General features: G+C 47.0%; 1 protein-coding gene across 1 annotated transcript in view; it reads right to left on the bottom strand.

Annotated features, from left to right (window-relative positions):
• The window catches only part of utp20 (UTP20 small subunit processome component), a 195376-nt gene that overhangs the window by 174555 nt on the left and 8521 nt on the right, over positions 1-12300 (bottom strand). The window contains exons 2-5 of the mRNA XM_059978567.1: positions 9134-9214; positions 5957-6023; positions 3503-3635; positions 2009-2197 (exon numbers count right to left, since the gene is read on the bottom strand). Coding sequence (XP_059834550.1) covers positions 2009-2197; positions 3503-3635; positions 5957-6023; positions 9134-9214 — 470 coding nt within the window. The remainder of the gene's footprint in view (positions 1-2008; positions 2198-3502; positions 3636-5956; positions 6024-9133; positions 9215-12300) is intronic.

The following is a 12300-nucleotide window of genomic DNA, read 5'->3' as shown; positions in this document are numbered from 1 at the left end:
AGGGCACAGATAGAGTGGATGTGGAGAGGATGTTTCCTATAGTGGGGGAGTCTAGGACCAGAGGACACAGATAGAGTGGATGTGGAGAGGATGTTTCCTATAGTGGGGGAGTCTAGGACCAGAGGACACAGATAGAGTGGATGTGGAGAGGATGTTTCCTATAGTGGGGAGTCTAGGACCAGAGGACACAGATAGAGTGGATGTGGAGAGGATGTTTCCTATAGTGGGGAGAGTCTAGGACCAGAGGACACAGATAGAGTGGATGTGGAGAGGATGTTTCCTATAGTGGGGAGTCTCGGACCAGAGGACACAGATAGAGTGGATGTGGAGAGGATGTTTCCTATAGTGGGAGAGTCTAGGACCAGAGGACACAGATAGAGTGGATGTGGAGAGGATGTTTCCTATAGTGGGGAGAGTCTAGGGCCAGAGGGCACAGACTCAGAACAGAGGGACATCCATTTAGAATGGAGATGAGGAGGAATTTTTTAGCCAGAGGGTGATGAACCTGTGGAATTCACTGGCACAGACAGCTGTGGAGGCCAAGTCACTGGTTATACTTAAAGCAGAGGCCGATAGTCATGGTGGCAAAGGTTATTGGGAGAGGACAGGAGAATGGGGTCGGGTAATAAAAGCAAAAAATAATATTGATGTCAGAAGTTGAGAAGTTAAAAAAACTGGAAATATTTGACAGGTCAGGTAGCATCTGTGGAGAATAGGTCAACAATTCAGATTGACACTTGAAAGATTCACAATTTATGTATTTTTTTCCCATTGAGTATCAACATGAAATGCATCCCTATCCACAGATGATACCTGATAGGCTGAATAGTTCCAGGCACAAATCTCCAGTGCGGACAAAATCAGAAGCCAGAAAGAGGCAGAGGCAGGACATGCTGATTATTATTAATATGTATTATTTGTTAATTTATTTCTGGTGATATCATTTCTTGTGTTACGTGACTAATATGTACTGTGTTTGCCTCTTGGTCTGGAGGAATGTTGTTTTATTTATTGGAATACATGTACACAGTTGAATGACAATAAACTTGTTAACTGTGCATCCCGAGAGAGAAATATTTAATGGCTGACTTTATGAGGAGGGACAGAACAGCAGAGCACGGAGTGAAGAGTATAAGTGGGAAAGCAACCAGAGAATGAGCAAAGCTGGGTGAGATTTACAATGAAGTTTCAATTTACATTTCAAGATCACTACAGCTTAGTGGTGCCTGTATCAGTGACAGAAAACACACAATGCTTTCCTTCAAGATTCAAGATTGTTTAATGGCAAATCCTGTATGCAAGTGTAAAGGAAAATGAAATAATTGTTACTCCGGATCAGATACAGCAAAAAACACAAAAGATAAATAACACAGTAATAATAAAAACACAATAAATATAAATATGTAAGATAGCATGTATACATAGATTGATTCTATCTCCATAAAGTGACCAGGAGTGTCTGTACACAAGGTGACTGACAGGAGATGATAAAGTAGTGGTGGCTGGGGGTGTGGAGGGCGGGGTTAGTGGGTGGAGATTTTGATCAGCCTCACTGCTTTGGGATAGTAACTGTTTTTGAGTCTGGTGGTCCTGGTGTGGATGCTACAAAGCCTCCTCCCTGATGGGAGTGGACAGACAGTCCATGAGTAGGGTGGGCTACTGGCCCTTTTCCAGCACCTTTCTGTATAAATGTCACAAAAATAATTTCTTGGAGCTAGAAAATATTTACTCTCCTCCACTATTCTTTCAGAGAAAACTTTATATTTTTAATCTCTTGCCCAAGTAAAGCATAAATTTCAAAAAAAATGTGGAAAAAGTACACGTCAAAGCTTAAACAGAACAAAAGTTAACAAACGCACAAGAGATTCTGCAGACGCTGGAAATCCAGAGCAACACACACAAAATGCTGGAGGAACTCAGCAGGTCAGGCAGCATCAACAGAGGGAAACGAAGTGGCAATGTTTCGTGCCAAAACCCTTCATCAGAAAAGGGCAGTTAAAAGAAATACCTGTAAATGTCTGTTATATCTTTCACCATCAGCCTCCAGAGGTACTTGTACAAATAGGAGAGGCAGGTGAAAACCCACTCCAGCAGCTCTGTGTCCTGGGTGTTTAGCAGAGATGTGATTATCACAAAGAATTCTCTGAAGTGAGGATAGAAGTCAGTTTGTAGGTCTCTAGCCAGCTGTACCACAAGGCTGTAATACAGAAACAAATCCCGATTAGCACAAAAACACAAGAGATTCTGCAGATGCTGGAATTCCAGAGCAACACGCACTAAATACTGGGGGAACTCAGCAGGTCAGGCAGCATCTATGGAGAGGAATGTTAAAAGGTTTGAGCAGATTAGATATGGCAAAGTTATTCCCCATGGTAGGGGAGTCTATGACAAGAGGGCACAACTTCAGGATTGAAGGATGTCCATTTAGAACTGAGATGAGGAGAAATTACTTTAGTGAGAGGGTGGTAAATCTGTGGAATTTGTTGTCATGAGCGGCTGTGGAGGCCAAGTCATTGGGTGTATTTAAGGCAGAGATAGTTATGTTCTTGATTAGCCAGGGCATCAAAGGGTATGGGGAGAAGGCAGGGGAGTGGGGATGACTGGAAGACTTGGATCAGCCTATGATGGAATAGTGGAAAAGACTCGATAGGCCAAATGGCCTACTTTTGCTCCTATATCTTATGTAATAAACGGTCAACATTTCCAGCCAAAACCCTTCAGTAGAACTGAAAAGGGGACAGTAGCCAGAACTAGAAAGTGGGGAATAGGAAACGTACAAGCTGGCAGGTGATAGGTGAGACCAGGTGAGGGGGAAAGTGAGCAGGTGGGGGAGGAGATGATGAAGTCAGAAGCTAAGAGGTGATAGGTGGAAAAGGTAAAGGCTGAAGAAGGAGGAATCTGATAGGAGAGGAGAGTGAACCATGGGAGAAAGGGACCATGGACGAGAGGGAGGTAGTGGGCAGGTGAGAAGAAAAAAGGAGTAAGAGGGGAGCTAAAATGAGGAATGGAGACAGAAGAGGGGGAAGGGGAGAAATTACTGAAAATTAGAGAGATCGATGTTGCTGCTGTAGGGTTGGAGGCAACCCAGATGGAATCGGAGTTGTTGCCAGAAGAGGAGGCCATGGACCTACATGTCGGAATGGGAATGGGCAGTGGAATTTAAATGGTTGGCCAGCAACCAATATAATATAAAAGGCACACAAGAGATGCCAGATGCTGTAATCCAGAGCAAAACATAGACTGCTTGAGAAACTCAGGTCAGGCAGCATCTACGGATACAGAGGGAATGGGTTGCAGGCCCTTTATCAGGACTGAATGTAAAGGGAGAAGATCTGTATAAAGAGGTGAGAGTTTGGAACTGGCAAGTGAGGAGGAAGGGATGGAGTTAGTGAGAGGCTGGGAGTTGATAGACAGAAATATATAAAACAAAAATATAACAATGTCGGGTGTTCCAAAGAACCGTACGGGGAGAATGGAGCTAATGCTGTACATTGCGGCTTACTCAAGTAACGGTTGATAGGCCATGCTGTTCTTGATTTGAAGATGGTTCTTCAAGCTTTCAACCACTGCATTCTGATGGTAGACCAGCTGATTGAAAGACTGGGATATTCCCAAAACTTCTTTGTGAAATTTAACTGTTTAAAAAAATGAAAAAGAAGTGTTAACCTGCTTGGAATTTTTCCCTCTATTAGTACATCTAACGACATTAACTGAACATAAGAATAAATATATCAGAATCTACCAGTCAGTCTTACTTCAGTGGTTGATAAGTTGATGGAGAAGATCCTGAGAAGCAGAATTTCTGAACATTCAGAGAGGCATAATATGATTAGAAATAGTCAGCGTGGCTTTGTGAAAGGCAGGTCGTGCCTGACATGCCTGATTGAATTTTATTGAGGATGTGACTAAACACATTGATGATGGTAGAGCAGTAGATGTAGTGTATATGGAGTTCAACAAAGCATTTGACAAGCTACCCCATGCAAGGCTTATTGAGGTAATTATTAAAGTAAGGAGGCATGGGATCCAAGGGGACATTGTTTTGTGGATCCAGAACTGGCTTGCCCACAGAAGGCAAAGGGTGGTTGTAGACGGGTCATATTCTACATGGAGGTTGGTGACCAGTGGTGTGCCTCAGGGATCTGCTCTGGGACCCCTACTCTTTGTGATTTCTATAAATGACCTGGATGAAGAAGTGGAGGGATGGGTTAGTAAGTTTCCTGATGACACAAAGGTTGAATAATATGGAGGGCTGTCAGAGGTTACAGCAAGACATTGATAGGTTGCAAAACTCGGCTGAGAAGTGGCAGATGGAGTTCAACTCAGCTAAGTGTGAAGTGGTTCATTTTGGTCGGTCAAATATGAAGGCAGAATATAGTATTAACGGTAAGAGTCTTGGCAATGTGGAGGATCAGAGGGATTTTGGGGTCCGAGTCCATAGGACGCTCAAAGCAGCTGCGCAGGTTGACTCTGTGGTTAAGAAGACATATGGTGTATTGGTCTTCATCAACCGTGGGATTGAGTTTAAGAGTTGAGAGGTAATGTTACAGGTATATGGGACCCTGGTCAGACCCCACTTGGAGCACTGTGCTCAGTTCTGGTCACCTCGCTACAAGAAGGATGTGGAAACCATAGAAAGGGTGCAGAGGAGATTTACAAGGATGTTGCCTGGATTCGGGAGCATGGGAATAGATTGTTTGAACTCCACTTCATCAGCCATCACCCTCTCGAAAGCCTCCACAGCCTTCCTAAAGTCACACACATAATGCTCTAGTTAGAAGGCTGGTTCTATATACTTCCTCAGCCTGGCCTGCACTTCCAAAGCCCCACAGACATAGTCCCAGAGATTCCAGCTTCTGCACACCTTTCAGAATTCTGCACCCTAGCTGATATTGCTTCTTATCATTCTTTATCACAGTCACCTTCTATGGCCGTTGTCTCATTCAAGGGTTCCCAACCTGAGGTTTACATAAGATATAGCCCAGAATTTGCCGAAACAGCCTTTGATTGAGCTTTCTGGACCAATGTCTCAAACTCATCAGACGGAGATTGTACTGACTGGCCTGTATTCAGAGTGCACTGCTACACCTCGACTCGAAGAGTACAGCACAGGGACAGGCCCCTCCATCGACTTTAGAATTGTGCCTACTACCTCATAATGTCTATACTTAGTCTTCAAACTAAAACATGACACAACATTTCATATTGGTATTAGTAACTGCAGAATTGCTATGTCAACAAAGACATTCACAAATTTCTACAGATGTACTGTGTAAAGCATTCTAACCAGTTGCATCATTGTCTGGTATGGGAGAAAGCTCTGCACAGGATTAGAAAAAGCTGCAGAGTTGCTAACTCAGTCAGCTCCATCATGGGCCATCGCCTCCTCAGCATCCAGGACGATGCTTCAAAAAGGAGACAGTCCGACACACACTCCCTCAGCCGCAGGTACGTACACGCAGTCCCATCCCTCAGGACAGTCCGACACACACTCCCTCAGCCGCAGGTACGTACACACAGTCCCATCCCTCGGGACAGTCTGACACACACTCCCTCTGGCATAGGTACGTACACGCAGTCCCGTCCCCGGGACAGTCTGACACACACTCCCTCCGGCACAGGTACGTACACACAGTCCCGTCCCCCGGGACAGTCTGACACACACTCCCTCCGGCACAGGTACGTACACACAGTCCCGTCCCCGGGACAGTCTGACACACACTCCCTCCGGCACAGGTATGTACACACAGTCCCGTCCCCGGGACAGTCTGACACACACTCCCTCTGGCAACACACATAAATTTACAGAGGATCAGGAGACTTGAGCAAGGCTTCGGCAAATTCTGCTCCTGTTTCCCATCTGAAGCAGCAAAATGCAATGAGAGTAGGAAGTAGGAAGCTCAGCTTAGCAGCATAAATGTTGATAACAGACGGCTGTGAGGAAAGTAATTCATACCAAAATGTTCTGTGCAGTTCAGGTCTCGCCATTTCTCCAGGCCTTCATGGAAATAGGTTTCAACCACCTGTGGAAGTAGGTGTAGAGTTTACTTTCAATTTTCTAATCAAAAACTTGATGAACAAGTTCAGGTCACGATCCCAGCGACCTCCTAGCGCCATGGAGAACTGAACCCAACATCAACATCATGAACCGGTTCACCCTGTCTCCTGACCTATCAGATTCTTTCTTCTTCAGCCCTTTGCCTCTTCAACCTATCACCTTCCAGTTCTTACCTAATCACCCCTCCCCCACCCACCTATCACCCACTAGCTTGGCCTCCTTCCCCTGTGCCCACCTTCTCATTCTGGCTACTTCCCCCTGCCCCCCCCCCCCCACTTCCTTGCAAGTCCTGAAGAAAGGTCTCAGCCCAAAATAACGATTGTTTATTCCTCTCGACAGACGCTGCCTGACCTGCTGAGTTTGAATTGGATGGTTCCTTAAATTTTGGAAGGGTTATTACATTAGCACATCAGAGCTTTGACAATTTCATCTGCAGGAATGAATGACAACACACACACTTACAAACCAACTTGACACAAAATCCTTTGTTCTGGAGGATTTGTTCAGCAGGCTTTTGACAAGGTGATGCACACGAGGCTCCTCAATAAGAGCCCACGGTATTACAGAAAAAATACTGGCATGGATAGAAGATTGGCTTACTGGCAGGAGGCAAAGAGTGGGAATAAAGGGGCCTTTTCAGATTAGCTGTCGGTGACTAGTCGTGTTCCACAGGGGTCCATGTTAGGGTGGCTCTGCTTCACATTGTATGTCAATGATCTGGTGACAGAACTGATGGCTTTGTTGCCAAATTTGCAGACGATACGTTGATAGGTGGAGGGGCAGGTAATGTTGAGGAAGAACAGAAAGGCTTAGAGTGGTGGGCAAAGAAGTGGCAAATGGAATACGGTGTTGGAAAGTGAATGGTCGTGCTCTTTGGTAGAAGGAATAAAAGTGCTGACTACTTTGTAAACATGGAGAAAAATCTAAAATCAGAGGTGCAAAGGGTCTTGGGAGTCCTCGTACGGGATTCCCTGAAGGTTAACCTGCAGGTTGAGTCTGTGGTAAGGAAGGCAAGTGTAATGTCAGCACTAATTTCAAGAGGTCCAGTCTATAAAAGCAAGTATGCAATGATGAGGATTTATGAGGTAAATGAGGATTTATGAGGACTGTACTTACAGTTTGGGACCCCTTATCTGTGTTCTGGCTTTGGGAAGGGTCCTGAAGTGGTTCAGAGAGTGACTCCAGGAAAGAAAAGGTACGAGGAGCATTTAGACCACAAGACAAAGGAGCAAATTAGGCCATTTTGGCCCATCGAATCTGCTCCACTATTCAATCCTGGCTGATCCCACCCCCCCCCCCCCCCCACCCCGCCTTCCACTCCCTTTGATGCCATGTCCAATCAAGAACCCATCAATCTCCACCTTAAAAACTCCCAGCAACCTGGCCTCCACAGCTGCATGTGGGAACAAATTCCACAAACTCACCACCCTCTGGCTACAGAAATATCTCCGGATCTCTGTTTTAAATAGATGCCCCTCTATCCTGAGGCTGTACTCCTTTGTCGCAGACACCCCACCATGGGAGACACCCTCTGATAGCTCTGGGCCTTGAAAGGCCTAGAGTGGGTGTAGAGAGGATGCTTCCTACAGTGGGGGAGTCTAGGACCGGGGGCACTGCCTCCAAACAGAGGGATGTCATTTAGAATGAAGATGAGGAGGGATTTCTTTAGCCAGAGAATGGTGAATCTGTGGAATTCATTACCACAGATGATTGTGGAGGACAAATCATTGGGTATTTTTAAAACAGAGGTAGCTACGTCCTTTATTAGTCAGGGTGTCAAAGTTTATTTGGAGAATTGAAAGGGAAAATAAATCATAATGGAATGGCACAGCAGGCTCAATGGCCTAATTGTGCTCTTGTGTCTTACAGCTTTGTCGCTGTTTAAGCAAGGCGATTAGAAATGAAATCACAGGAGGTTTCAGCGTAAACAGACTGGAGCTAAAACTGAGGGTAAGTTCACAAATCAACGTGATCCTGCCCTGGCAACCTGTCGTCCTGACCTTTTATCCTACTCCAAGATCAATACCACCCAGATAGCCCTCTATTTTTCCATCATCCATTTATCTCAGCAGGTCTCTTAAATACCTCTAACGTATCTGCCTCCACCACCACACCTGGCAATGCATTCCAGCAACCACCATCCCGTTTAAAAATCCACCCCCCCGCACCCTCTCTAAAGCTTCCACATCCTTCCTATAATGAGGTGACCAGAACCGAATACATTATTAAAAAGCTGCAACAACTTCTCAGCCATGCTCAGTACAGAAATGACACCACTCCAGTCACTTGAGCACATAATGCAGACTATACTGACCCATGGGACCCCTGTGTTAACCGAAGGACAGCATTGACAGTGAATAATCATCTTAATGAGTGCCAACAAGAGCACTTTGCTACTATACAGTTCCATAAGTTACTTGGCTCTACAATTATAGAGCCCATGATCGTGACAAAACCACAGCTCCGGGAAACGCCACTACAATGATAATTAAGCTGAAAGTGAAACTTCCAGACAAATGTAAAACTCAAATTCAAATGTATTGTTGTATGACTGTACATATTTACAACTAAACTGAGAATTTCTCTCCTCTCACTTGGACGTGACAGTCCTCCTGCTTCCTGGCCAGTATTTTTCTCTCGCCACAGCATAGTTACAAAAATGAAAACTACAGTGAACTGTCACTGCAGAAAAGGTTGCTGGCTGCAGCCTACCATCACTTAGATGTGTCCAGGACAAAGAAGCGGGCAGGAAAAATCATTGTGGACTCTCCTCACCCTGCGAACTGCCTTTTCCAAAAGCTCCCTTCTGGAAAGTGCTAAGGCTATTAAAACAAAAATCTTGCCATATAAAAAGTTTCTTCCCCCAGAGTTAATCTGATCAACTATTCTAGTTAACCACCCCACCCTGCTCTACCCCCTTCACTGCATTGCACTGAAAACACTTTAAACCATGTTTTGTAATGCTGTTTACATTGTAAATACATGGTAATATTCATGCACATTTTATTTCATATCCGATAAAGGATCTCAGGCTGAAACATCAACCCTTTATCATCAGCCAGGATATTGCCTTACCTCATCATGGCTGTCAGTCCTGTTGATCCGATGGATTATGTCAATATTCACATTTGCCAATCGTTCAGAAAAGGTGAGAAACTGTCAACAGAGAAAAATAAAACAGTCACAAATGTGATGTGATCACTCAGAATTCCTGCACGTGCAACAAGCGTTTTGGCCCACAATGCCTGTGCTAAACAAAATGCCAACTTAAACAAATCCCCTCGGCCTACACCTGATCCTTATTCCTCTATTCCCTTCATATTCACATCAGGACCCCCAGCATCCAGGCCATGCTTTCTTCTCACTGCTGCCATCAGGAAGGAGGTACAGGAGCCTCAGGACCCACACCACCAGTTTCAGGGATAATTGATACCCTACAACCATCAGGCTCCTGAATCAGTGTGGATAACTTCACTCACCTCAACAATGAACTAGTTCCACAACCTACAGAGAAGAGTTGAGAAAATATAAACCACAGATGTGGAAGACCCTTTGTCAGAATTGGGTGGGAATCATGTTAAGCTGTGAGAGATAGTTAGGATGCAGGATGGGGGTTGTCTCTGTTGCCACACCACGGTCACCACATGGTCAGAGACAACTCACCCTCACCCCACCCTGCCACTTCTTATAACTCCATTCCATCTCTTTTTACACAGCAGTGGAAACCGTGAGCAGTTTCAAACTCCCCGGAGTGCCCATCTCGCACAAACTCTCATGGTCCCAGAACACATCTTCTAGTCCAGAAGTGCCTCAATTTTATCAGAAGGCTGAAGAGAGCTGGACTGTGCACACCAACACTCACAACCTTCAACAGATGCACAGTAGAGCATCTGAACAAGTTGCACTGCTGCCTGGTACAGACAGTGGACAGGGAGGTGCTACAACAGGTAGTCAAAATGGCCCAGTGCATCATCAGCACCAGTCTATCCACCATCACGGACATATACACAAAGGTGCCAGAAGATGGCCAGTAACATCATGAAGGATCTCACCCACCCTGCTCACCCTCCCTCCTCCATCAGGGAGGAGGCTACACAGCATCCACACCAGACAGTTACTCTCCCCAAGCAGTAAGGCTGATCAACACCTCCACCCACTAACCCACTCCTCCAAATCCCAACCACCACTACTTTGTCATCTCCTGTCAGTCACCTTGTGTACAGACACTCCTGCGCCTAGTGTCACTCTATGGACATACAATCAATCTATGTGTGTAACCTAGTTATGTATTTACATTTACTGTGTTATTATTATTGTGTTCCTTATCTTACGGTGTCTTTTTGTGCATCATCGAATCTGGAGTAGCAATTATTTCTTTACAATTATGCACTGAAAACTAAATAAAACAATCTTGAGTTTTGAATCTACCAAACGATGTTTTAAGAGCAGCTTCTTCTTCTCCGCCATCAGATTTCTGAATTGGCAATGAACCCATGAAAACTACCACACTATTTTTTATGCTTTGTTTTTGCACCACATTTAATTTTTAAAATATATACTTATTGTAAGTTATAGTTTTTATTACGTATTGCAATGTGCTGCTGCTGCAAAACAACAAATTGCATGACCAGTGATATTAAATCTGATTCTGAATCATTTCACATAATTCCGGGTTGAACTCCGACCCCATCATCAGCCAGCTCAGCCTGTCAATGAGCCGTTGTAACCCTGGACAACCTTCTACATTGTCCATGTCACCACCAGCCTTTACAACATCTGCAAACTTATTAACCCACCCTTCCACTTCCTCTTCCAAGTCATTATAAACATCACAAGGAGCTTAGGGGACCTGGTGGGACAGTGAGGAGATGTGTTGGAGAGGGGTGGAGAAACGACTGATTCTGATTCCTTTCCTGTCAGTGATTATCACATTACTTCACAGGGAATTAAACAGCACACACATAGACAAGGTTATCTTGTCAGCTGAACCATGTGTTGGATGCCAAGGCGAACCTCCATCGTCCAGGACGCGCCCCTTCTCGGCGCTTCGTCCAGGACGCGCCCCTTCTCGGCGCATCGTCCAGGACGCGCCCCTTCTCGGCGCATCGTCCAGGACGCGCCCCTTCTCGGCGCATCGTCCAGGACGCGCCCCTTCTCGGCGCATCGTCCAGGACGCGCCCCTTCTCAGCGCATCGTCCAGGACGCGCCCCATCTCAGTGCATCTTCTCAGTGCATCGTCCAGGACGCGCCCCTTCTCGGTGCATCGTCCAGGACGCGCCCCTTCTCAGCGCATCGTCCAGGACGCGCCCCTTCTCAGTGCATCGTCCAGGACGCGCCCCTTCTCAGTGCATCTTCTCAGTGCATCGTCCAGGACGCGCCCCTTCTCGGTGCATCGTCCAGGACGCGCCCCTTCTCGGTGCATCGTCCAGGACGCGCCCCTTCTCGGTGCATCGTCCAGGACGCGCCCCTTCTCGGTGCATCGTCCAGGACGCGTCCCTTCTCGGTGCATCGTCCAGGACGCGTCCCTTCTCGGTGCATCGTCCAGGACGCGCCCCTTCTCGGTGCATCGTCCAGGACGCGCCCCTTCTCGGTGCATCGTCCAGGACGCGCCCATTCTCAGTGCATCGTCCAGGACGCGCCCCTTCTCACTGCATCGTCCAGGACGCGCCCCTTCTCAGTGCATCGTCCAGGACGCGCCCCTTCTCACTGCATCGTCCAGGACGCGCCCCTTCTCGGTGCATCGTCCAGGACGCGTCCCTTCTCAGTTCATCGTCCAGGACGCGTCCCTTCTCAGTGCATCGTCCAGGACGCGTCCCTTCTCAGTTCATCGTCCAGGACGCGTCCCTTCTCGGTGCTTCGTCCAGGACGCGCCCCTTCTCAGTGCATCGTCCAGGACGCGCCCCTTCTCGGTGCATCGTCCAGGACGCGCCCCTTCTCGGCGCATCGTCCAGGACGCGCCCCTTCTCAGCGCATCGTCCAGGACGCGCCCCTTCTCAGTGCATCTTCTCAGTGCATCGTCCAGGACGCGTCCCTTCTCGGTGCATCGTCCAGGACGCGCCCCTTCTCAGTGCATCGTCCAGGACGCGCCCCTTCTCAGCGCATCGTCCAGGACGCGCCCCTTCTCAGTGCATCTTCTCAGTGCATCGTCCAGGACGCGTCCCTTCTCGGTGCATCGTCCAGGACGCGCCCCTTCTCAGTGCATCGTCCAGGACGCGCCCCTTCTCAGTGCATCTTCTCAGTGC

Source organism: Hypanus sabinus, chromosome 8 (assembly GCF_030144855.1).
Source record: "Hypanus sabinus isolate sHypSab1 chromosome 8, sHypSab1.hap1, whole genome shotgun sequence".
Classification (NCBI taxonomy): Eukaryota; Metazoa; Chordata; class Chondrichthyes; order Myliobatiformes; family Dasyatidae; genus Hypanus; species Hypanus sabinus.
This window is presented reverse-complemented; position numbering and strand designations above follow the sequence as displayed.